This window comes from Geotrypetes seraphini, chromosome 1, assembly GCF_902459505.1.
Source record: "Geotrypetes seraphini chromosome 1, aGeoSer1.1, whole genome shotgun sequence".
NCBI lineage: Eukaryota > Metazoa > Chordata > Amphibia > Gymnophiona > Dermophiidae > Geotrypetes > Geotrypetes seraphini.
In genome coordinates, this window is record NC_047084.1 from 380,243,056 (window position 1) to 380,267,423 (window position 24,368).

Genomic DNA, 24,368 nt, shown 5'->3' on the forward strand with positions numbered 1-24,368 from the left:
TTCATGAAAGAAGGAGTAAAGTTGAATCATTTGCCTATGAACTTTAATTGTGGTGCCTTTGATTTTTGGTTCCTGTCTAATAACAGTTCAGTCCTGCAGGGTGACTCCATTTCGGGTCACACGCTGGTGTTCTATTTTTGTGTTGCCACTGGGAGTGCTATAGTGCTATAGAGTCCTGGGGCATAGAGAAAGTGAATAGGGACAGATTCTTCAAACTGAGGGGAGCCACAAACACTAGGGGTCACTCGGAGAAATTGAAGGGGGATAGGTTTAGAACAAATGCTAGGAAGTTCTTTTTTACCCAGAGGGTGGTGGACACATGGAACGCGCTTCCGGAGGATGTGATAGGCCAGAAATCTGTACAGAGGTTCAAGGAGGGTTTGGATAGGTTCCTGAAGGAAAAGGGGATAGAGGGGTACAGATAGAACTTGAGGTAGGTTAAAGAAATGGTCAGAAACCACTTCACAGGTCGCGGACCTGATGGGCCGCTGCGGGAGCGGACCGCTGGGCAGGATGGACCTCTGGTCTGACCCAGTGGAGGCAACTTCTTATGTTCTTATGGTCTCAGCTACAGTGGGCTACAATATGAAGGGTGAGCAGGGCTGGGCAAAAGTATCATTAGCAAGCATTGAAGTTATTGGGGGCGATAAAGTTACAGATTTTGAAGAGTGCAAGGCATGCTGTAATAGCCTAAAATATTTCTGATGTGCTGACTGTTGAAAAAACTTAGATGCTCCTGTTCTAGTCACTTTTTCTGAGCCACCAGGGTGTGGTTAGTGGGGGGGGATACAGTTTATTTTCTGAAATCAGAATGGAAACTAGTTATTTTGTTTTATATATCAAGGGTGAAGAAGCAAGGCCTCTCTTCTGCTACAAGAAAATGCCATGCCTGAAAAATATGGAAATACAGATGGCTATTCGGTTTGGAGAATGGTAACTGGTGAAACAGAACACATCCACATAGGTCATGACATGAGAACGTCTTTGCCCAGCCCTGGTTACTAGGCTGGTGTATAGCTATGATTACTAACATTATTTTTTCTAAATCTATTTTTTGATAAGAGTAGAAATATGCAAGGCAATCAGCAAAAGTTGGAAGTGTTCACTAAGATAAATGACCTGGAAACAATCAAAGGGGATAAAGGGGACAACATGTTTTGGAGACATGATGACAGAGATGTCATGGGCATGGTTTCCACTGTGGAAAGAAATAAGACATTCTGCCTGCTCCACTGTTTTTAACTGCTGCCAAACCTCCCCAACCCCAAGAAAACCAACTGACAAGGGGGAGAGACAAGAAGAAACCTCAATCTAAATTAATCAGCAAATTGCACATAGTGTGAAACAGGAGAACCCTCAGTAACACAGCCACCCACTAAGGGAAAGGCTGTCACCGGCTGACACTCAGAAAGAGTGTAAACTGTGAAACATCCCCGGGTTCTTCCTGTGAGTGAGAATAAATCAAGTGCACCCCCAAAAAGTGCTACGTGTGAAAAAAGATTCTAGAAATCAAAAAAACACACTATGAGGTTAAGAAATTCTTGTCTCTACTCCTTGCCAGGGGGGCCAAACAAGGAAGGAAAGTGTCCAAATCTGTCCAAATCGGAACCAAGCCAGTCAATAAATGGAAGTACTTAGCTTCTTTAGACTGTAGAACAGCCAGCCGATGTGTAACATCATCCGTCCAACGGGACTCCGTTTCGGGGGTGCACACCCCCTTCCTCAGGAACAACTGGACTGTAATAAGACTGGTGATTCCTCCGGCGTGGCTTGGAAAGTAAGGCAGAAAATGGCACCTAACAGAGGGAAACGCCTCCAGATTTAAACTGCAGCCACTAGTATTATTTTGTGTTCCACTGTTTTTAAGGCAGGGGGAAGGAAAAGGGACAGACAGAGAGATGGGAAGGAGGGAAGATGCCAGACTGTGGAAAGGAGAGGAGAAAGTTGTCAGTCCACAAGAGGGGGGAAGAGAGGGAAGAGATGGTACACATGGATGGAGGGGAGGGGAAGGGCAGAGAGAGGAGGAGATGGTGCACATGAATAGATATGAAGAGAAGGGAAGACATGGGAAAGTAGATTTGAGAAGGAAGCAGAAAAAAATTGAAGAACGTTGAATATAGAAAGATTAGGTTCTTACCTTGATAATCTTCTTTCTTGTAGATGTGTCCAGTGGTCCTGAACGCTAGGGTTTTGCATCTCAACCCGCAAGTTGGTTGCAGAATGTTTTTGAATTCCACCTCCTTCCCAGGGAGCTGCTCCTGCCCCTCAGTTTACATAAAAACAATCAAGTAGTACTGTAATGACAGGCATAACCAGAAGAAGGGAAAGAGGAAAAAATCCCCAGCACTACAATTCTATTCTGCTCTGTAACCAACATATCCATTAATATTATAGCATTCAAGTAACTGATCAAAACCATTACAAAAACTGCGTGCATCCAACACTAATCTTATATAGAGCTAATAGCTACTTGCTATCAAACAGATATTTAAAGCAGACTTTACTTTCTTGAGCATTTTCCTTTTCATATATATATACTGCATACTGTACATTCTCTCAGTTCATCTGAGAGACAAATAATTCACCAAATTTGGATTGATCTTAAGGCAGGTGAAGTCCACTAGCAGGGTGGGGCTTCAGGACCACTAGACATATCTACAAGAAAGAAGATTATCGAGGTAAGAACCTAATCTTTCTTTCTAGTGCAATGTGTCTAGGCACATAGCAAGGCAGTCCTCGGAGTCCAGGCCGGGCCCCACTGTGCCTGCCTTCAAAATGGAGGACCCAAAACTGGCATCTTTCCTGGCTGCTATGTCCACCCTATAGAAAATGTTAAAGGTATGAGGGGTAGACCAAGTATCTGCTCTACAGATTTCTTTGGGGGAGAAACCACCTGGGTCTCCGCCCATGAGGTAGTGACTCCTCTAGAGGAATGCACTTTTGATGTGATCAGCGGCTGCTTACCACAGCCCACATATATGGAAGAAATGGCCATTTTAATCATCTGGAAATCGAGGCCTTAAATGTTGACCTCCCTTTAACAGGCCTGTATTCTCCTGTTCTCTGATAAACAAACCTTTCTACAACTCTCCTTCAAACTAGTTTTTTCTCTGACTTTAACTAAAATATAGTAAATAAAGTATTTCAAACTATCTTTTCTACTCTCTCATAACTCATATTTTTCTCTCTCTGTGATTCTTTGTTCTGTGAAACATTATACCTACCATTAAGATTCTCATACATTTTGTCTCTGTTCTGTTTTTCTCTGTATTGGTAGCATGGAATATTGCTATACCTTGGGTTTTGGCCAGATACTAGTGACCCAGATTGGCCACCATGATAACGGGCTACTGGGCTTGATGGACCATTGGTCTGACCCAGTAAGGCTATTCTTATGTTCTTGATAACACAAATCACATGATAAAAGAGAGCAGATCTAGCAAGTAGGCTACCTGGATCCCAGGAAGACATAGAAACAGTCACAAATCAATTATTGTCTCCCAAGTAAAAGCAAAGTATACATCTGGAGAATGCACAATATCTGTCCCATTAGACTAAAAAAACACCCTCCCCAATCGATGATGGCCCTCCCAAATGAAGGTACCGTGAACCAGCCCCCCCAGCACCAGCAAAAACAGCAGGAAGAATGCCCACTTCCTCCTGCTATGCCGATCCCCCTCCCCCGAAAGAAAATTGGCAGGAGGGATGCCCACTCTCTTTTGCCAATGTGACTCCCCCCACGCAGTAGCGACACGGGAAGACCCACTCCCACATCCCCCCCTTCAAAAAAGGCAGGAAGGATGGCCATTCCCTCCTGCCACCGGAGGTCTCCCGCTGTCCCCCACCACCACCAAACCTTTTTAAACATGTTGGAGCAGGACTGAAGCTCAGTCCATCCTGCCTGTAGGCCTGTCGCTCCGAAATGGTGGGCCTTTCCTTCTCTGGTGCATCACGGGATGCACAGAGAGGGGCTTGAAATTAACTTATCTGAATGAAAAACATGCCAGGTTCTAAAGAATAACTTCTGCTACATCTTCCTGTGGCCACCAAAACCTCGAAAGTGACACTTTCAGTTTCCGCTTTCAATTGAATGCTTGACAATACGGGTTTTGTACTACAACTACTTTGTAGGACTCAGGTGGCAACTTAGTAATACAGGCATCTGCTCTGGAAGAACATCTATAGTTGAAGTATTAGAGTTTATATCACCACATGAGTCATATGAAACAGATGTAGAACTAGGTCAAGTTTTGCATTATTCTTTTCTTCTTGTTTGTTTGTTTTTATTATCTAACTGTTCTCCAGTTCTGAAAATAGTTTTTTTTTCTTTAATGATGTTAAAATTTCCAGCGCCAACCCTTTTTTCAGAAGTTACTCATGTGAGATTGCAGATAGGGCCCTAATTCTCACCTGAATTGATGGGAGGATTTTGGATAACATCAGTAATAATCTTCTTGATTTGAGGAGTTAGTCCTGCTCGCTCCACATCAAGATTGTAGCCAGCCTTCAGGGTCTGTGTTAAATGAGTGCCCACCACAGTAAGAGGTAAACTCCTACTGTCAGCTATCTCTCTCTGCCAAAAGAAGGATAGAAAAAAAATACACACTTAATCAGTGATATTTCTAGGATTAAATACACACACGCAGTATAAGAGTGTTACAAAAAAAACCCCAAAAAAACAACTTTGCAGATTTCTGTTGGCAAACTGCAAATCAGCTTTGGGCAACCCACAGATGGTGCTATGTGAAGTAATGGAGACACATTTTACTCAATCAAGCAGAATAGTGGTTATCAAAAATTTGGCTGATAAACACAACAGAAACCATGTGTAAGGAAAATTCTATATTTAAATATAGTATAAAAAAATAATATTTCCCTAAATGTTAAATCACATATTGTGTACCTTAGTTTGAACCCCAAATTCAGAACACCTGGAAAATAGATAAATTTGCTAGTAAATATAATAAGTGTGGCCTACCAGAGAAGACATTTCCAGATAACATAATGCTAAGGAACTATCTAACTTTAAAATTCTAAACTTATCAGTTGAGCTCCTGCATAGCCTTATATGATGATTAAATCTTTATTATTAAATGATCATGAGAAATAAATTGGCAATCTTCTTCTTCTTAATTTCTATTTAAGAGGTGTCTACATTATAAAAACACAATAACTCAGAAGTATCAGAAAAAAGCCCAGAAACTGAACAGGCTTGGAGAGTTCATTACATGCAGAAGTGGTCAATTCAGCAAAGGAGTGGTGGCCAACTCGCAAGTCACCTGCAGCAGCTAGTGGTGATGTCATTGTAATATTGCGCACACCAAAGTGAAGAATGGCATCAAATTATGCCTGAGCCAACAGAAGGTGGTACAGAGTTACTGACCCATGCAGGCTGCTGGCAAGCATTTTGCCAGGAAGAGAAGACAAAGCAATTTACATGCTTAAAAAGGTCTCTTACAAAATTACAGCACTTGTAAAACGTTTGCAAGATGCACTTAGGCAATACTTGTACACAACTTTAATGTTTAAACAATCTCATTTTACATGCATAATTTTATAAAATGCATACAATCATGCGAATTATACATGCATACATTTATACCAGCTCTTGAGCAGACATAATGTCTGCTTCAATCTAGGTACGACTTTTGCAACATTTGTGCTAAAATCTCATAAAGACACATAGGCACATATGTTTTAAATCTACTACTTAGTAGCTTCGTCGCATGTCCCCTAGTCTTAGGAAGGACGACCAAACAGCAACCAGCATGGTTAATGAGCGAGGCGAAGGAAGCTATTAGAGCTAAAAGAAAATCCTTTAAAAAAGATAAGAGCGGAATTAGAAAAGGTACAGAGAAGGGTGACAAAAATGATAAAAGGAATGGGACGACTTCCCTATGAGCAAAGGCTAAAGCAGCTAGGGCTCCTCAGCTTGGAGAAGATGAATCAGGGTGATATGATAGAGGTCTATAAAATAATGAGTGGCGTGGAAAGGGTAGATGTGAATCGCTTGTTCACTCTTTCCAAAAATACTAGGACTAGGCACTCTTAAAAAAACATGATCATATCAGCTTATATTACTAAAAACTTCACTGGTTGCCATTCAAAGCTAGAGTACTATTCAAATTTGGTTGTATTTGCTTTAAGATCTTATTTGGTTTAGCACCATCTTATCTTTCTTCTCATTTTGGATACTATACTATTAATAAAAACATCCGAAGACCAGGTTGGTTTTCTTTTCCCTCAGTAAAAGTAAAATTTTTGGATAGGACCTTAACATTCCAGGCCGGAGTAATGAATTCATGTTTGAATGTCCTTATTTCCTTACTTATTATCAATTTCGGAAAGATCTTAAAACCTATCTATTAAAAAAAATATTCCATAAATCCATCTAACTTCCTATTTGATTTTTTGATTATTTGTACTGTCAATTGAATTGCGAAATTTCTATTTTTAATAGTTTTATGATGCTGAAAACTTCTTTGCTTAATGTTTTATTATTCAGAATTATGTAATTTCTTTTCTTAATCAATGCCTCATGACTTTGTATTTCCAATGCCCAGTGCATTATTATTGTGAACCGCCATGAACTGATGGTTTGGCGGTATATAAAAATAAACTATTATTATTATTATTATTATCTTCTTAGTCCTCAGTTTCCCTCTTCTCAAATCTCACCTATCTATGAGGTCTCCAACCTTCATAAATTCTCATTCCTTCCCCAACCCCAGTCACTTTCTTCTTTCTGTTACCCAGTTTCTTCATTCTCTTCTCAGATCTGTCCATTTCATCTGTTCTTTTGCAGCACGACTCAACCCTTTCCACCCCTCCAGATTATTCATCCTTATGCATTCTCTGTCACTACCCAGACTTCCCCTTTCTCACCCCTCCCTCTTCATCCATTCTAAACCCTTCTTACCACTTTCTTCTCTTTCCTTCTGACCCTTTCTCTCCAGCCTACTCCACACTCTCTCTTCGCTCTCCCTATCTGCACACTGAGCATCTTCTCAGCCTCTGCCTTCTCCCACTGCCCGTCTCCAGTCTCTGTATCTGCTCCTAGTCTTCTCTTCAGCCTCAGCATTAGACCCATCTTTAAGCAAAGCCCCTTTCACCTCCACCTATCCCTATCCCCTGTGTTTGCTCCAAATCTTCTTCTCCCAGCCCTAGTATGAGTCTCCTTCTACTACTCCACCATCGTCCTATTTCTGCCTCCTCACCATCTGTCAAAATCAGCCACCTTCTGCCATTGTCATCCTCTGTCAACATCAGCCCCTTGCTACCACCCCTCAAACCCCCATATCAGCCCTAGCATTAGCATCAGTCCCTTTTCCCTGTCCTAATCTCAGCATCAGCCCCTTTCTCCACCTTTAAATCTGTACAGCAGCAAGAGTTTTCTTCCTCATTCCTGCTGCTCTGCCTGTCCACTGTCAGTTCTGGCCACTGGCACTGTACAGGAGATGAAATCAGCAAGTTCCATATTTTTTGCACTATAAGACACACCCGACCATAAGATGCACCTAAGTTTAGAGGAGGAAAACAAGAAAAAAAATATTCTGAACCAATATATTTAATAAAATACAGCAGAATAATATCTCAAACATGTAAAGTCAACAGTGGTATTAAGAACCATCATCACTGTCATTAACAAATGAGGAGAGACTTTAAGGTTCAAGCACTCTTCTAGTTTTCTAGGCTCTGCACTCAGCTCCCCTCCCTGCTAGTCTCTGAACTCAGCCCCCTTCTCTACCAGGCTCTGCTCCCTACCCCACACTCCTTGCCAGGCTCAGCACCCTGTCCTCTCTCCCTGCCCTGTCCCCTGTCCCCATACTGGTGATGTAGTGGTAGGATCCGTCCCAGCCGACTAACAATTTTTTACCTCCCGCCTGTACCTTTTTTCAACTTTTAAATCCAGGTGGTCCAACAGTGTATCGGCAGGAGTACGCTTTCTGCGCTCTTGCCCTGTGCTGAGCCTCTCCCTCACTGCACGGCTGCCTCAGATCTCGCGGCCAGCGGCGCACAAGGCAGGAATGAACTTTTTACGCTCCAGCCTGGGCCTGCGCCACTCCCTGAATGACTGCCATCAGTTCTCCATTTGGGGAGCAATGCAGGGCCAAGCTGAAGTGCAACAAGCTCGCTCCTGCCTTGTGCATTGCTGGCCGCGAGATCTGAGGCAGCCGTCCAGCGAGGGAGGTGCTCATTGCGGGCAGGAGCGTGGAAAGCTCGCTCCTGCCGACAAACTGCTGGACCACCAGGATTTAAAAAGGTAACGAATATACTGTGCTCACCTAAATTAGCTGGGCAGAGCAACTGGCTAAAAGACGCTAGGGAGAACACTGCACATCACGGTCTATGATGCAATATTTGCTCCATAAGACGCACAGACATTTCCACCCACTTTTTTTGGGGGGGGGAATGTGTCTTATGGAGCGAAAAATATGGTACTTCTTTTATTATAAGAGAAAAACTTACTCTCTGTTTTCAACAGTCCCTGAATGCCAGCAACCATTGCCAACAGAGGATAGGCAGAACAGCAAGGAATGAAGAAGCAAATTCCTACTGCTCTGCATATAATTTAGAGAACAGGAAAATTTCAGGGATAACAAAGGTGGCCAATCCCAAAAGGCGAGACTGAAGAACGTGGTGATGGAGGAACTGAGGCCTGAGGTCAGACTGCTAGCAATTTTTTTTGACAAGTACTACCTTAATGTGCATCTAAAAATGGATTTCTACATGATGGGTGACACTTAAATTTTAAACTTAATTATTTCAAGCACTTACCAACATTAAACCACAGACATTTATGGAAAAAATTCAACTGTATTTAAAAAGATCCTTCAAAAGGCAGTGTTGTGTAATTTTAACCTAATAAGACTAAAAGCCTGTCTGAAATGACAAACCAAAATTACACATCTCCCTTCATATTTGCTGGGGTTAGGGGCACAGCTCACTCATGAATATTAAAAAAATTGCAAATAACTTTAGGACCCCACCCTGACTCCCTCTTACCTTCTAGACCCCTCCACAGCTTACCTTTAAAGCCCCGGTAGTCCAGCGGTGAAGTGGGGCAGGAGTGATCTTCTAACGCTCCTGCCCCATGCAGACCTGAAAACAAAAATGGCTGCCTCAAGTCTCACAAGAATGGGGGAAATCGCAAGACTGAAGCGGGAACTTTCAGCAGCCATTTTTGATCATGGACCTGCATGGGGCAGGAGCGTAGGATGACTGCCCCTGCCCTGTTTCACCGCTACACCACCAGGGCTTCAAAATTAAGCTGTGGAGAAGGGAGTGAAGGTGATTGTTCGCAAGGAATAACCAAATTCACAAATCCCAAAACTGTGAATATGGAGAGAGACCTGTATATTAAAGTTTTGATGTCACAGAAACACAGAAAAATGAAGGCAGATAAAGACCATATGGCCTATCCAGCCTGCCCAACCAAACCATCTACTCTCCCTTTCACTTCATTAGAGATCCTTTGTACTTGCCCTAAGTTTTCTTGAATTCAGATACAGTTTTCATCTCTACCAGGAGGCCATTTCACAAATTCACCATCCTTTCTTTGAAGAAGTATTTCCTCAGGCTACTTCCGAGTCTGACCCTTTCACCTTCATCCTACAAACCATCATTTCAGAACTTCCTTTCAATTGAGAGTTGCTTCTTGGGACAGCTGCTTTTTAACATATTTATCACTGATCTAGAGATGGGAATAACTAGTGAGATAATTAAATTTGTTGATGACGCTAAAATTGTTCAAAGTTGTTAAAACGCAAGAAGATTGTGAAAAATTGCAAGAGAACATTGTGAGACTGGGCATCAAAATAGCAGATGATGTTTAATGTGAGCAAGTGCAAAATTATGCATGTGGGAAAGAGGAACCTGAACAATAGCTATGTGATGCAGGGTTCCATGTTAGGAGTCATCGCCCAGGAAGAAGATCTAGGTGTCATCGTTGAGGATATGTTGAAACCCTCAGCTCAGTGTGTGGTGGTGGCTAAGAGAGCAAACAGAATGTTAGGAATTATCAAGAAAGGAATGGAAAACAAAGATGAAAATGTTATAATGCCTTTATATCTCTCTAAGATATTGCCATGCCTCAAAATGTGTGCAATTCTGGTCGCCATATCTCAAAAAAGATATAGCGGAATTAGAAAAAATACAAAGAAGGGAAACAAAAATGATAAAAGAAATAGGAAGACTTCCCTATGAGGAAAGGCTAAAGTGGTTGGCTTTTGAAGATGTGGTCTCCAGAATTATACATAATATTCTAAATGAGTCTCACCAGGGGCATATATCACCTCCTTCAGTAAAGCCACACAAATTCCTTCCACTGCTAAAACTTGTATAATAACACAATCAGAACCTTACCATACCAAAAAAGAACTAACTCCCGGGACAACATTATATGTGAAAAGGCAGCACTGTAAAATAATAAACTGGGCTCTAAAATACCAACTAGTGAGAAAACAGAACAAACGGGATAGCTACATATTATTACTACACAGAAAATAGTGTCCATGCTAGCAGTACTGCAACTTGGATTCACATGCAAAACACAGACAGACCATATAAAACAAAGGTCAACAAATCATTTATAGAGATATGAAATCAAAACTCTGAAATGAAAACCTAAAGAAGTCAGATACTCCATGTACTACAATACTAGAGAAATAGGATGTGAAATGCAAGATATTGGAGCTGCACATTTCCCAAAGCGGTTATATTCCAATTCTGAATAAAATACTTTTTCTACTTTTGTTGTCAGAGCATTTTATTTTTCCCATATGATTTAGTCCCAGTGCCTCTTTTCTCCCTTTCTCTATTTTTAATTAACACTTTCCCAGGGCACCTGTTCATTTGACATTTCTTCTCTCTTCATGTCAACCATCTATCTTCCCTCTTCATCCCTATCTATTCTGCCCAGCATCTTCCCTCTATGTCCCTGTCCCCCTATGTTCATCACTTTTACTCTTAGTATCCTTATTTTTTCTTTCATATTCAGCATCTCTTGTCCCATCCCTTCCCTTGTTTTCAGCATCAACACCTTTGTGTCCCTGCCCCTATGCTCACCCCATGCCCAGCATCTCTCCCCTGTGTCCTTGTCCCTTATTCAGTTTGCCCCCTCTCTTCCCTTCCTCTTGCACCCCTCACCCCAGGGCCAGCATCATTCTCTCTGTCTCTCTGCCCCTTCTCCACATTCCAACATCTTCCTCCCCTCTCCATTACCCCGTCTTTGTCTTTCCCATCCCTTCCCCCTCTTCTCAGGTTCAGCATCTCTCCCCCTCTTCCTCTCCCCCTTGGGTCCAGCATCTCTTTCCCTCCCCCCCTGGGTCCAGCATCTGTTCCCCTCTTTCCCCTCCCTCCTGGGTCTAGCATCTTTCCCCATATCTTTCCCCCTTCCTGGGTCCAGTATCTCTCCTCCTCTCCCCACAGTCTGGCCTCTCTCTCTTTCTCTTTCCTTTTCTCTCCTTCCTCCTCCAAATCCAGCCTCTCTCCCCTTCTCTTTACCCCTCTCTTGGTTTAGATCTCTCTCTCTTCCTTCCCCAGTCCAGTTTTTTTTCTTTCCCTCCCCTTCCTCCCCATCTCTTCCTCTCCTTCTCTTGTGGGTCCAGTAGTACTTCCTCCTTCTGAAGTTCTGGGATCTCTCCCTCCCTCCCCCCACTCCCCAGAATCCTTCAAAGTTGCAGTGGGTAGCCAGCAGCAACAGTGATAACAATCTGTCACCAGCCGACAATGGAGCATTCCCTCTGCTAAATCCCACCCACAGAAAGTTGTATCAGGGAAAGAAGGACATGACAAAGGGAATATCTCAGGGCTAGCTAAAGACAGATTGTCATCATCAGTGCCACTGCTAGCAACACACTGCAAGTATGAAGGACCATGGTGGCAAGGTGGTGGAGGAAGGTAGAGAACTGAATGAAAGAGAGAGAGAGAGATATATGTCAGACTGCAGGGAAGGAAAGCATGGAGTAGGGTGCAGGGTGACAGGAGAGTGCTGGTCCAACAGCAGGTGGCCGTAAACTTTTTGTCAGGATCACTCAATGGTAACTATGCATGTAAAACCTGTGTTTTATAAAGTACAAATTTACATCACTTTTTTTAACCCTGCTTCACATAAATTATGTCCCCAGATACACCTTTTAAAATAAATATGAGGAAATATTTTTTCACTCAAATAGTTAAGCTCTGGAACTCGTTGCCAGAGAATGTGGTAAAGCACAGTTACTTAAATGTTAACAGGTGTTATCCGAGGACAACAGGCAGATATTCTCCCATGTGGGTGACGTTATCCACAGCGTTAAAGTGTATTGTTACTTTAAAAAATATTCAGTCTCAAGACTGCCTGTACTGCGCATTTGCATTCCCACCTGATGTTGGCTTGCATGACCATCAGTTCAGAAAAAAAAAGAAGCCAAGAAGCCAACTAGGGGAGGTAGTAGGGTTGTGAGAATATCTGCCTGCTGTCCTTCTGTTACAGGTAAGTAACTGTGCTTTACTAAGGCAAGCAGGCAGCATATCCTCACATGTGGGACTCCCTAGCTGAAACTAATAGGGATTGGAGGATAAGTTGGCTTCTAAGTGGAGAATAAATTTTGGAGAACGGCTTGGTCGAACTGACTATTCTGTCTGGAATGATTCTCCAAACAGTAGTGGGATGTGAATGTATGAACTGAGGACCAAATGGCTGCTTTACATACGTCTGCAATGGGAGTGGAGTGTAGGTGAGTCACTATAGTTGCCATTGCTTTGACTTTATGTGCAGTGACCCGACTTTCGAGTGACAGTCTAGCCTGAACATAGCAAAAGGAGATACAGTCTGCCTGCCATGTGGAGATGGTTCTCTTGGTGACAAACCACAATATGCACAACCACTTATCCAAAATAAAACATTGGATAACCTTGAAAAGTTCAACTGAATGCCTCCAGGACTGAACTACTATGGATTAGGAAAGAAAAATGCTCCTACACCCGCCCTTCCCTAACCTGGGAATCAACTATCACTCTTCAAACACATCTCACAAGTAATCTCTTCATCCTTCTAATACCTCCGCCAGCTCTGAAAGATAAGAAACTACTTCATGGAATAAGACTTCATCCAACTACTCTATACCTTTGTCCTTACACGCCTGGATTATTGCAATGCTTTATTCAACGGTCTTACAGCCAAAAACACCAAACGACTACAGCAAGTTCAAAATGCAGCAATAAGACTATTGAAAAACCTACACGCCAAGACCCAGTCTCACCAGCACTGATATAGGCCCACTGGCTGCCCATAACCAAATGCTGCATTTTCAAAGGCCTAGTATTGGCATATAAATCCCTCTACAACATGGCACCCAAATACTTCTCAAACTTCCTCTATACACCCCAAAGAGAATGCCACGCTAGATGAAATACACCTACATACACCATCAGGACACTCCCTCTAACTCCAGACCGCTTGGAAACGATCCTATTTATGTTTCGTACCAAACTTCTGGAACAGCCTACCTTCTCATATCAGAGCCCGTAAAGGACTTCTTAACTTTAGAAAAAGCTGTAAAAACCTACCTTTTTGACTAGTCACTCCCGCAACCCTTCACCAGCATCACTAAGTAATCCTATATGAAGATATATTGCAACACACTGTATGTAAACCCTATATTGTAACACTGTTGCCTGCTTGTCCTAGGGTAACAGTTAGTATGCCTGGGTTTAAAAAAGGTTTGGACAAGTTCCTGGAGCAAAATTCATTAGTTCGCTATTGAGACAGACATGGGGGAAACCACTGCTTGCCCTGGGACTAGTAGCATGGAATGATGATATTATTTAGGTTTCTGCCAAGTACAGTGGAACCTTGGTTTACGAGCATAATTTGTTCCAGAAGCATGTTCGTAAACCAAATTGCTCGTATATCAAAGCGAGTTCCCCATAGAAAGTAAGGGAAACTCGCTTCATTTGTTCCCACCCCCCGAGGCCAGCAGCATTTCTCTATCCCCCTGAGAACCGGCATTGCTCCCCCTGCTCAAGAAGCCCCCCCCCCCCGCATGATCTGGAATCCCCCGCCACGATCTGGCATCCCCCACGCGATTCGGCACCCCCCCCCGGCCACGATCCGGCATCCCCCACGCGATCCGGCACCCCCACCCACCCGAACACTTTCCTTACCCTCCATCTGGCACCCGGCACCAACGCACAGGACATGCCGGTTCCCGAAGATCTGCAGTCCTTTTTGCTGGGCCTTTAGCATCTGCGCATGCTCAAGGCCTTCCAGTTCCCAGTCTCTCCAAGATTCTCAGAGATCCGAGAATCTCGGAGAGAGCGGGAACTCAAAGGCCTTGAGCATGCACAGATGCTAAAGGCCCAGCAAAAAGGACTGCAGATCTTCGGGCACCGGCACCGGCATGTCCTGTGCATTGGTGCCGGTGCCGGGTGCCAGATGGAGGGTAAGCGAAGTGTTCGGGTGGGTGGGGGGTGCCGGATCGCGGGGGGGGGGGGGGGGTTGCCGGATCGCAGGGGGGGCCGGATCACGGGTGAGGCGCTCGTACATCGAGGCAAGCTCGGTTTGCGAGGCACCAATTTTGCAAATGTTTTGCTCGTCTTGCAAAACACTCGCAAACTGGTGCACTCGTAAACCGAGGTACCACTGTACTTGTGACTTGGATTGGCCATGGCTGGAAATAGAATACTGGGTTAGATGGACCATTGGTCTGATCCAGTATGACTATTCTTATGCTCTTAAGCATAAATCTCCACATCTAATTACTCATGTGAACAGCCCTTCAAATATTTTTTTTTCCAAAACAGTTTATTGAACGACAAAGTACAAACCAAGAAAACAGCTGATATAACATTTTTTAAATACAGAATACAGTGTACAAAACAACAAACCACCAAACAGGTGAAGACAGTCAGTGTCCGGGTTGGGTTCTTATACCCGGACTCAGCTAAGCCTGCCCTTCAAATTTTATAATAGCCATTTTTCACATGTAAGACATGCAAAAAAATCTATATAAAATCAGCCCTATAAAACAAGTTTGCTATCATGTCAAAATGTAGGGAAGTATTGTCATGGTAAATATACTATACTATGCAATACCTAGGTTGTTTGAGGCAAGCAGGCAAGCATCAGATTACCTTTCACTAATTGCACTATTGCTCCTTGTTAATTAGTCCTCTGGCATCTTTAATTTTGTGGTAATCTGACAAGAGAATACACACTCCAGGGAGAGGTAATTGTGATCCTAAAGTGACTATCATATTATAGAATAAAAGAAATAACAATTCTCATTCCCCTCACCCCACCAAAATATGTAATATTGCTACGTAACAAAATATAATTAGAGAAATGAGCTACATGTATAAGGTTATGCTAAAAAGAAATTCTACCTAATGTAAAATAATACTTTTCTACCATAATAAGTAAAAAGTGCATGCACAGGTCTGGTTAGGTGGCTCATTGGCAGGGCCAAGCACAGCTACACAGAAAGTTCTCAATTTGATCCCTGATTTGGTTTTTCACTCCCCAGATTGAGGCTGGAAATGCTGCAGAGATGGCACTCATAACCTGTAAGGATAGGAAGGAGCCATTGTCATTGCTCAGGAGTGACACCTAGTGGTTGGATTTAGGGCCCATTACAGGGTTCTAGAAAGGACTCTCTTTGCAGAACACTTTCACCGCATTAACCAGACTAGATACAATGAGGGGGGTGGAATTTTTAAAATGGGGAAAAACTCTTCAGGTAATTTATTTAGCCCGTCCTCCCAAAGGAGCCCAGAACAGGTTTCAAGAGTATATTCATAGTATGGGTAGGACAAATTTTAGAGAGAAATACAGAGTTTACAGCAGGGGTTTCCAACCTTTTGGCTTCCCTGGGCCGCATTGGCCAAAAAAAAAAAAGTTTCTGGGGCCACAGAAATGTGCAAATTTGCAGCAAGACAGAAGAGGGAGTCGGCAAGATGGTAAACACCCGGGGGCAGCAGAGGAAAACACTGCATCACCCTCGACTGGGGCCGCACAAAATACTTCACGGGGTCGCAGGTTGGACACCCCTGGTTTACAGCATTTACAGCATAGACAAAAGGGTTTAGATTTCAGCATTTACAGTGTGGAGATAACATATAGACTTAGTGGACGTGGAGGGGCATAATTAAAAAAAAAGTCTAAATCCCCTTTTGGCCTAAGGTCCTAAACGCTGAAAGTAGCAGCAGGGGAAATGTCCATTCTCAAAAAATACATCCAAAATGAGGGTTTTTTTGAGAATGGCCTACACCTCTACGTTCAGCAGTTTAATCGCCCAGACCACCACTACGTCTAAACTTAGAACACATTATCAACCAAAAAATTGCCCAAGTCCTAAATGCCCAAAACGAGACCTTTTAGGGGAAGGAGGGGCCAGTCCTTCGCCTAAAAGCCGGATTCTGTAACCAGTTTCTGTTAAAAACAACACGGTTACATAATTCCCCCCCCCACCAGTAATGATCGCAGCAGAAGAGATGCCTCATCTCCCCTGCTGCGATCCCCCCCCCGAACTGCCGCAACCCACAGCAGGAGAGATGCCCAATCTCTCCTGCCGTGATCGTTATCCACTCCTCACCCCTGATCCCTGAAACAATACCGGCAGGAGGGAGCTTTAGTGAGATTCCGTTTGGTGTATTTGGTGGTGTCTTTGTGATTCATCCATCAGGGATGTGGATGCGAGTCGTTAAGGAGCTGGGTTTGTAAATAGGAAGGTTTTCACGGCTTTCCTGAAGTTCCAAAGACTGTCTAGAGCAGGGCTGCCCAAATCTGGTCCTCGAGATCTACTGGCAGGCCAGGTTTTCAAGTTATCCACAATGAATATGTATGAGAGAGATTTGCATACCAAGAAAGCAGTGCAGGAAAATCTTTCTCATGCATATTCATTGTGGATATCCTGAAAACCTGGCCTGCCAGTAGATCTCGAGGACCGGACTTAGGCAGCCCTGGTCTAGAGATCTAATGGATGGGGAGATGGTGTGCCATAATTTAGGTAAGTAATGGGAATTAGAGCGTCTTCTGGCTGTTTCAAACTTGAGTGAACAGCCATGTGGCAGGATCAGCCGTTTTTCTGTTTGGGATCTCAGTGATCGGTTGGGGACTCATTTTAATAGTTTTCTACAATTTTTTTATATTGTACACCGTTTAGACATTTGTTTTGATAGATGGTATATAAAAAATAAACAAACTTGAAACTTTTGATGCTATGTAGTTTGGTGTCATCTTGTGGAAAGTCTTGAAATTAACACCAAGGCTTTAAAAGTGCATCATTTTTGGATAGGCAGCCAGTGCATGGAAATTAGTGCAGGGGTTAAATGGCCATGAAAACCCAGTTTTTTTAGGAGTCGGATTGTGGCGTTTTGCACACCTTGGAGACAGGAGAATGTTTTTGCTGGTAGGCCCACTAGTAGAGCGTTGCAGTAATCTAGGCGGGATAATACAAACGTGTAGCTGGGCAAAATCGCTTTCTATAAAATAGGTGCAGATGCACTTTAGTTGGCAAAGGAAATAGAAGGATGAAGACAATAAATTTGATACATGGTCTGAGAGCGATAGGTTTAAGTCGAAAATCACTCCTAGGCTATGGACGTTGTCTTTGGCTGTGAGGGTGTCATTTCCCCAAGAAAGAGATGGGCGAGGGTATGCGCAGGTGTCCTTGTGTATCCAGAAAAGTTCTGTTTTTGACGCGTTGAGTTGTAGTTTATTAGCGGTCATTCAGTTTTTTATTTCTGTTAGGCAGCAGTGAAGTTTTTTTATTTGTGCATCTCGGTGTTGACCTAGGGGAAGGTAAAGCAGTATGTCGTCTGCATACAAGTGGATTTTGATTTGGCATTTTTCTGCAATGTCGAGTACTGATTTGACATATAAGTTGAAGAGGAGTGGGGATAGTAATGCACCCTGGGGCACTCCTTGGCAGAGATGTTTTGGTTCTGATAAGGAGGATTCCAGTAGTACTTTCTGAGACCTTTCGTTCAAGAATGAGGAAAACCATGTCAGTGCAATGTCATGGATTCTGATCGAGTATAGTCTGGATAGGAGGAGTGAGTGATTGATAGTATCAAAGGCTGCACTTAGCAGTGCGTCTTTCCCCTCATCAAGGATTTTCCAGCAGTCATCTACGACGTCTAGAAGCACCGTTTCTGTGCTTTGATGCTTTCTGAATCCTGATTGGAAGTTGGAGAGGGTGGTGTTTGTTTCATAAGAACATAAGCCTCTGCTGGGTCAGACCAGAGGTCCATCATGCCCAGCAGTCCGCTCACGCGGCGGCCCATCAGGTCCAGAAACCTGTATTTAACCCTCTATCTATACCCTTCTATCCCCTTTTCCTTCAGAAAACTGTCCAAACCCTTCTTGAACTCCAATACTGTACCTTGTCCTATCACGCCCTCTGGAAGCGCATTCCAGGTTTCCACCACCCTTTGGGTGAAGAACTTCCTAGCACTGGTTCTGAATCTGTCACCTCTTAATTTTTCCGAATGGCCTCTCGTTCTTGAAAGTTTGAAGAATCTGTCCCTCTCCACTTTCTCTATGCCCTTCATGATCTTAAAAGTCTCTATCATATCCCCTCTAAGTCTCTGCTTCTCCAGCGAAAAGAGCCCCAGTTTCTCCAGTCTTCCAGCGTATGAAAGGATTTCCATACCTTTTATCAAATGTGTCGCTCTCTTCTGAACCCTCTCGAGTATCGCCATATCCTTCTTTAGGTACTGCGACCAATATTGGACGCAGTACTACAGATGCGGGCGCACCATCACCCGATACAACTGCAGGATAACTTCTTTCGTTCTGGTTGTAATACCCTTCTTTATTATACCTAGCATTCTATTCGTTTTCTTAGAGGCCGCTACGCACTGTGCTGACAGCTTCATTGTCTTGTCCACTATTACCCCCAAGTCCCTTTCTTGGGTACTCTCACTCAAAAACTGCCCTCCCATCGTGTAGCTGTACCTCGGGTTTCTGTTTCCTACATGCAAGACTTTACATTTCTCTACATTGAACTTCATCTGCCATCTCATCGTCCACTCCCCTAGTTTGTTCAGGTCCCTTTGTAAATCTTCGCAGTCCTCTTTAGTCCTAGCCCCTATTAAATAGTTTGGTGTCGTCTGCGAATTTTATTACTTCGTACTTTGTCCCTATTTCTAGATCATTTATAAATACATTTAATAGCTGCGGTCCAAACACCGACCCCTGCGGAACACCACTCGTGGCCCTCCTCCAGTCCTAGTAGTGGCCCTTCACTCCTACCCTCTGCTTCCTACCTACCAACCAATTCCTGATCCATCTGTGTACATCTCCTTCCACCCCATGGTTCTTCAGTTTCCGAAGTAGGCGTTCATGGGGTACCTTGTCAAAGGCTTTCTGGAAGTCTAAGAATATGATGTACAAATTAGGAGTAAGTACAACAAAAGGCAAAAGAACCACAGTGACAACGCTCAACTTCAAGAAAGGGAACTATGATGCTATGAGAGCAATGGTAAGAAAAAAACTTAGAAACAGCTCAAGGAAAACAGAAACTGTAGAGCAAGCCTGGTCTCTATTCAAGGGCACAGTGCAAGAAGCACAACATATGTACATCCCCATATTTAGAAAAGGGTGCAAAAAAAACCGAACAAAAGACCCCGCATGGATAAACAATGAGGTGAAGAAAGCGATAGGAGACAAAAAAAAATCATTCCGGAAATGGAAAAAGGACCAGACTGGGGAAAACTGGGATGAACATAGGAAAAGCCAAAGAGAATGTCACCAAGTGGTTAGGAGAGCGAAAAGAGAATACGAAGAGAGACTAGCCAGGGAGGCAAAAAACTTCAAATCATTCTTCAGATATGTTAAGGGGAAGAAACCGGCGAGGGAGGAAGTAGGACCGTTGGATGATGGAGATAAAAAGGGAGTGATAAAGGAGCAAAAAGAGGTAGCTGACAGGTTAAACAAATTCTTCTCGTCAGTCTTCACAAGCGAGGACACATCCAATGTACCGGAACCCGACGTGATCTTCCATGGTGATCAAGAAGAAAAACTGTCGGCAATAGAGGTGAGCCATGAGGATGTCCTCCAACAGATAGATAGATTGAAAAGCGACAAATCACCAGGCCCAGACGGAATCCATCCTAGGGTACTAAAAGAACTAAGAAATGAGATAGCGGAAATACTCCAACGAGTTTGCAACCTATCCTTGAAAACTGGAGAGATACCGGAGGACTGGAAGATAGCAAATGTTACACCTATCTTTAAAAAGGGGTCAAGAGGAGACCCGGGAAACTATAGGCCGGTAAGTTTGACATCGGTTCCAGGCAAGATGGTAGAAGCACTGATAAAGGACAGCATCTGTGAGCACATAGAAAAAAATGGGCTGATGAAAGCGAGCCAACATGGCTTCTGCAAGGGAAGATCGTGCCAAACAAACTTACTGCACTTCTTCGAGGGGGTAAACAGCCATTTGGACAAAGGGGAACCTGTAGACATCATCTACCTTGACTTCCAAAAGGCCTTTGACAAGGTACCCCATGAGCGGTTACTTAGGAAGCTGTGGAACCACGGGGTGGAAGGGGACGTACACAGATGGGTCAAACACTGGTTGGCAGGCAGGAGACAGAGGGTTGGAGTGAAGGGTCACTACTCGGGATGGAGAAAGGTCACGAGTGGAGTTCCGCAGGGGTCTGTACTTGGACCGCTGCTGTTCAATGTATTTATTAATGACCTGGAAACGGGGACGAAATGTGAAGTTATAAAATTTGCGGATGACACTAAACTCTGTAGAAGGGTCAGAACTACGGAAGAGTGTGAGGCCCTACAAAGAGACCTAAGCAAACTGGAGGAGTGGGCAAATAAATGGCAGATGAAATTCAATGTAGGGAAATGCAAGGTCATGCATATAGGGAGAAAGAACCCGATGTTCAGCTACCAAATGGGGGGTTTAGTTTTAGAGGGAAGTAACCTTGAAAGAGATTTGGGTGTACTGGTGGATACAACAATGAAGTCAACGGCGCAATGCGCAGCAGCCGCGAAGAAGGCGAACAAAATGTTGGGTATTATTAAAAATGGTATTACGACCAGAACGAAAGAAGTCATCCTGCCGTTGTATCGGGCAATGGTGCGCCCGCACCTGGAGTACTGTGTTCAGTATTGGTCACCGCATCTTAAGAAGGATATGGCAATACTTGAGAGGGTCCAGAGGAGAGCGACACGAATGATTAAGGGCATGGAAAACCTTTCATACACTGAAAGATTGGAGAAGCTGGAGCTCTTCTCCCTGGAAAAGCGGAGACTCAGAGGAGACATGATAGAGACCTACAAGATCATGAAGGGCATAGAGAAAGTGGAGAGAGACAGATTCTTCAAACTTTCAAAACATAAAAGAACAAGAGGGCATTCGGAAAAATTAGAAGGGGATAGATTCAAAACAAATGCTAGGAAGTTTTTCTTTACTCAGCGGGTGGTGGACACCTGGAATGCGCTTCCAGAGGATGTAATAGGACAGAGTACGGTACTGGGGTTTAAGAAAGGATTGGACAATTTCCTGTTGGAAAAGGGGATAGAGGGGTATAGATAGAGGATTATTACGCAGGTTCTGGACCTGTTGGGCCGCCGCGTGAGCGGACTGCTGGGCACGATGGACCTCAGGTCTGACCCGGCAGAGGCATTGCTTATGTGCTTATGTCTATGGGGTCCCCTTTGTCCATCCATGAAGTCTCGTAGTTGGGTGAGTACTATCTTTTCTAGTATTTTTGAGACAAATGGGAGATTTGAGACTGGTCTAAACCTGGTTGTATTGTCTGGGTCTTTGGTGGATTTTTTTTAGGAGTGGTCTTACTACAGCAGATTTTCAGCTCTGTGGTATTTTGCTTGATTATAAGGACTCGTTAATTAGAGGTAAGATGGAGTTCAGGAAGGATTTGTTGGCAGCTAGAAGTGTGGTGGATGGGCATGCGTCCAGGATTGAGGTTGTGGGGGTGCAAGGAAACTATTGTACTTTTTAGGTCATCAATGGAAACTGGTTTGAAGCTGGTCTGAAGCTGTTTAGAGTTTCTATTTTGTATAGGTTGTTGTTTTGTGTAGTTTTCGGGATGCTTGGCAGAGCTTTGGCTTCTAAGTCTAAGGATTCTCGTATCTTTGATAACTTGTCGTGGAAGAAATTTGAGAGGGATCCACTGTCTAAGTTTGATTTTTGGGTGTAGAGAAAGCCTTGAGATGAGGTGAACAAGTTTTTCGATAGTGAGAAGATGGCCTTTGATCTGATTGGGATTTTGGATATTAGGTTTGTGAAGTATGCCTTTTTTGTTTCGAGTGTTACTAGCTTGTATTCTTTCAGGAGGCTTTTCCAGGTGGATTTGTCCTCGGTGCTATGTGTTTTGCACCAAGTTTTTCCCACTTTCCTTTTCTGTTCTCTCAGGCTTTCTGTGAACCAGGGTGATGAGAAGGATCTTGTGTTTGTTTTGATCTTTTTGACACTTGCTAATTTCTCGTACAGTAACTTTATGCCAGAATGCCATGCCTGTGCCTTTTCCTCTAGTGAGTTGGTCATGGAGCTTGTGTGTAGGTCCATTTTGGTGATGCCAATGGATAAGTTGTGAAGGTTTACCAATGTTGGGTTGAGAGTGATTGTTTTTTTGTAAAGCTGCATTTTCTATGGGCCCTTTGGTCTTAATGTGTGAATGAAGGCTTATGATGTTGGGATCCCAGCCCTTGTTCTGACTGAGCTGAAGGGAAATACTTTTAAAACCAATAGGAGGAAAATTTTTTCACTCAGAAAATAGTTAAGCTCTGGAACGCATTGCCAGAGGTTGTGGTAGGAGCAGATAGCGTAGCTGGTTTTAAGAAAGGTTTGGACAATTTCCTGGAGGAAAAGTCCATAGTCTGTTATTGAGAAAGACATGGGGGAAGCCACTGCTTGCCCTGGATCAAGTAGTATGGAATGTTGCTACTCCTTGGGTTTTGGCCAGGTACTAGGGACCTGGATTGGCCACCGTGACCCAGTAAGGCTATTCTTATGTTCTTATTGCTGGATCAGAAAAAGAATAAAAGCACACCTTAAAGCAGTGGTTTCCAATGAGCAACCTCTGAAGTTCTCCATTGCGGCCCTCAAACAGTTGGCAGAAATGTTCAAATCCTGTAAACAAAATTTATTTCAATCTTGCACCACTTGATATAGTAACTGCAAACAATCTCATAAGTATGTTACTCAGGTTTCATTTATGGAATTTGCTACTGATGACAATCTGAAATAAAATGAGTTTTTAAAACATATCCTTGAAGTGTTATAGAATAAATATTAGTATTAATTTTTAATGTTTAGTACCCAATCTGAACAAGCAGGTAAAGGAAGTTGAAATCTTTTTGTGGCTTTCAGAGCTTTCTTGTATCCACACTGCAGCCCTTTACATGAAAAAGGTTGGAGACCACTGCCTTAAGGGCTAAGCCTTTAACATGCTTATCATAAAAGGATATAAAGCCTTTATTAAAGTGCACATTAAGAGGGTAATTTTGAAAAACTTATTCGCACCTACACAGCAGTATGTGCATAAAAGGCCTATGATCAAAGAACGCACCATACAAATCTTAAGCACAATGACAAGTACAAGTAGGCACATACTTTTACATGGCTCAGCCATACACAGGTTTAGGGGCATAATTTGGATGGAGTCAAGATTTATGTATATTCAAGTGCACATTTCAGTTAATATATTGATCCACCCTATGTCCTATGGGTCTGCCATAACTTAAGATTATAAGCTCTTTCTAGCAGGGACTGTCTCTTCCGTGTTTAATGTATAATGCTGTGTGCTTCTGGTAGCGCTATAGAAATAAACAGTAGAAATAGTAGTAGTGATATTCAGCCGGCAGTGGTAAACTTTTAAAATTTTTTGGTTAAACACTGACTGCTGCAGGCAGGGCTGGATTAAAGGGTAGACCTAGTAGACACGTGCCTCTGGCCTGAAGACTTCAGGGGGGCCTGCCGGCTGCCGGTGTGCTGACAGCTGGGTGTGGGACTAGGCTGCAATGGCGTACTTTGTGCTAGTGGAGCTGCAGAGCAAGGACAGGGAGAGAGGGAAGGGGCAAGGCAAGGGAAAGAGGCGGCCTGAGAGAGAAAGAGTAGTAGAGATGCACGACGGCTGCCATGCTTGTTACCTCCTAAGTCAGACTCTTCCCAGCTCATGCTGTGGGCATTTTGAAACTTTTAGTGGCCTTGTTGCCTTAGCTTCATTCCCACCACATATGGTCTAATTGCCTGTTAAGAAAGCAATGTGGGCTCTGATCATGGAAATCCCTCACAGCTAGGGTTACCATTATATCTTGCCGACAGATTTGTTATTGTGGCGCATAAGAATAGTAGAAAATCTCATGCCCTATTTACGTTCCCTTCAGCCAAGGGCTGTAA

The 24,368-nt window shown here is 43.4% G+C and overlaps 1 protein-coding gene across 1 annotated transcript in view; it reads right to left on the reverse strand.

The window, feature by feature from the left end:
* Nucleotides 1-24,368, reverse strand: part of WRN (WRN RecQ like helicase) — a 405,773-nt gene that overhangs the window by 33,174 nt on the left and 348,231 nt on the right. The window contains exon 39 of the mRNA XM_033960777.1: nucleotides 4,411-4,573. Within this exon, the coding sequence (XP_033816668.1) occupies nucleotides 4,411-4,573 (163 nt within the window). The remainder of the gene's footprint in view (nucleotides 1-4,410; nucleotides 4,574-24,368) is intronic.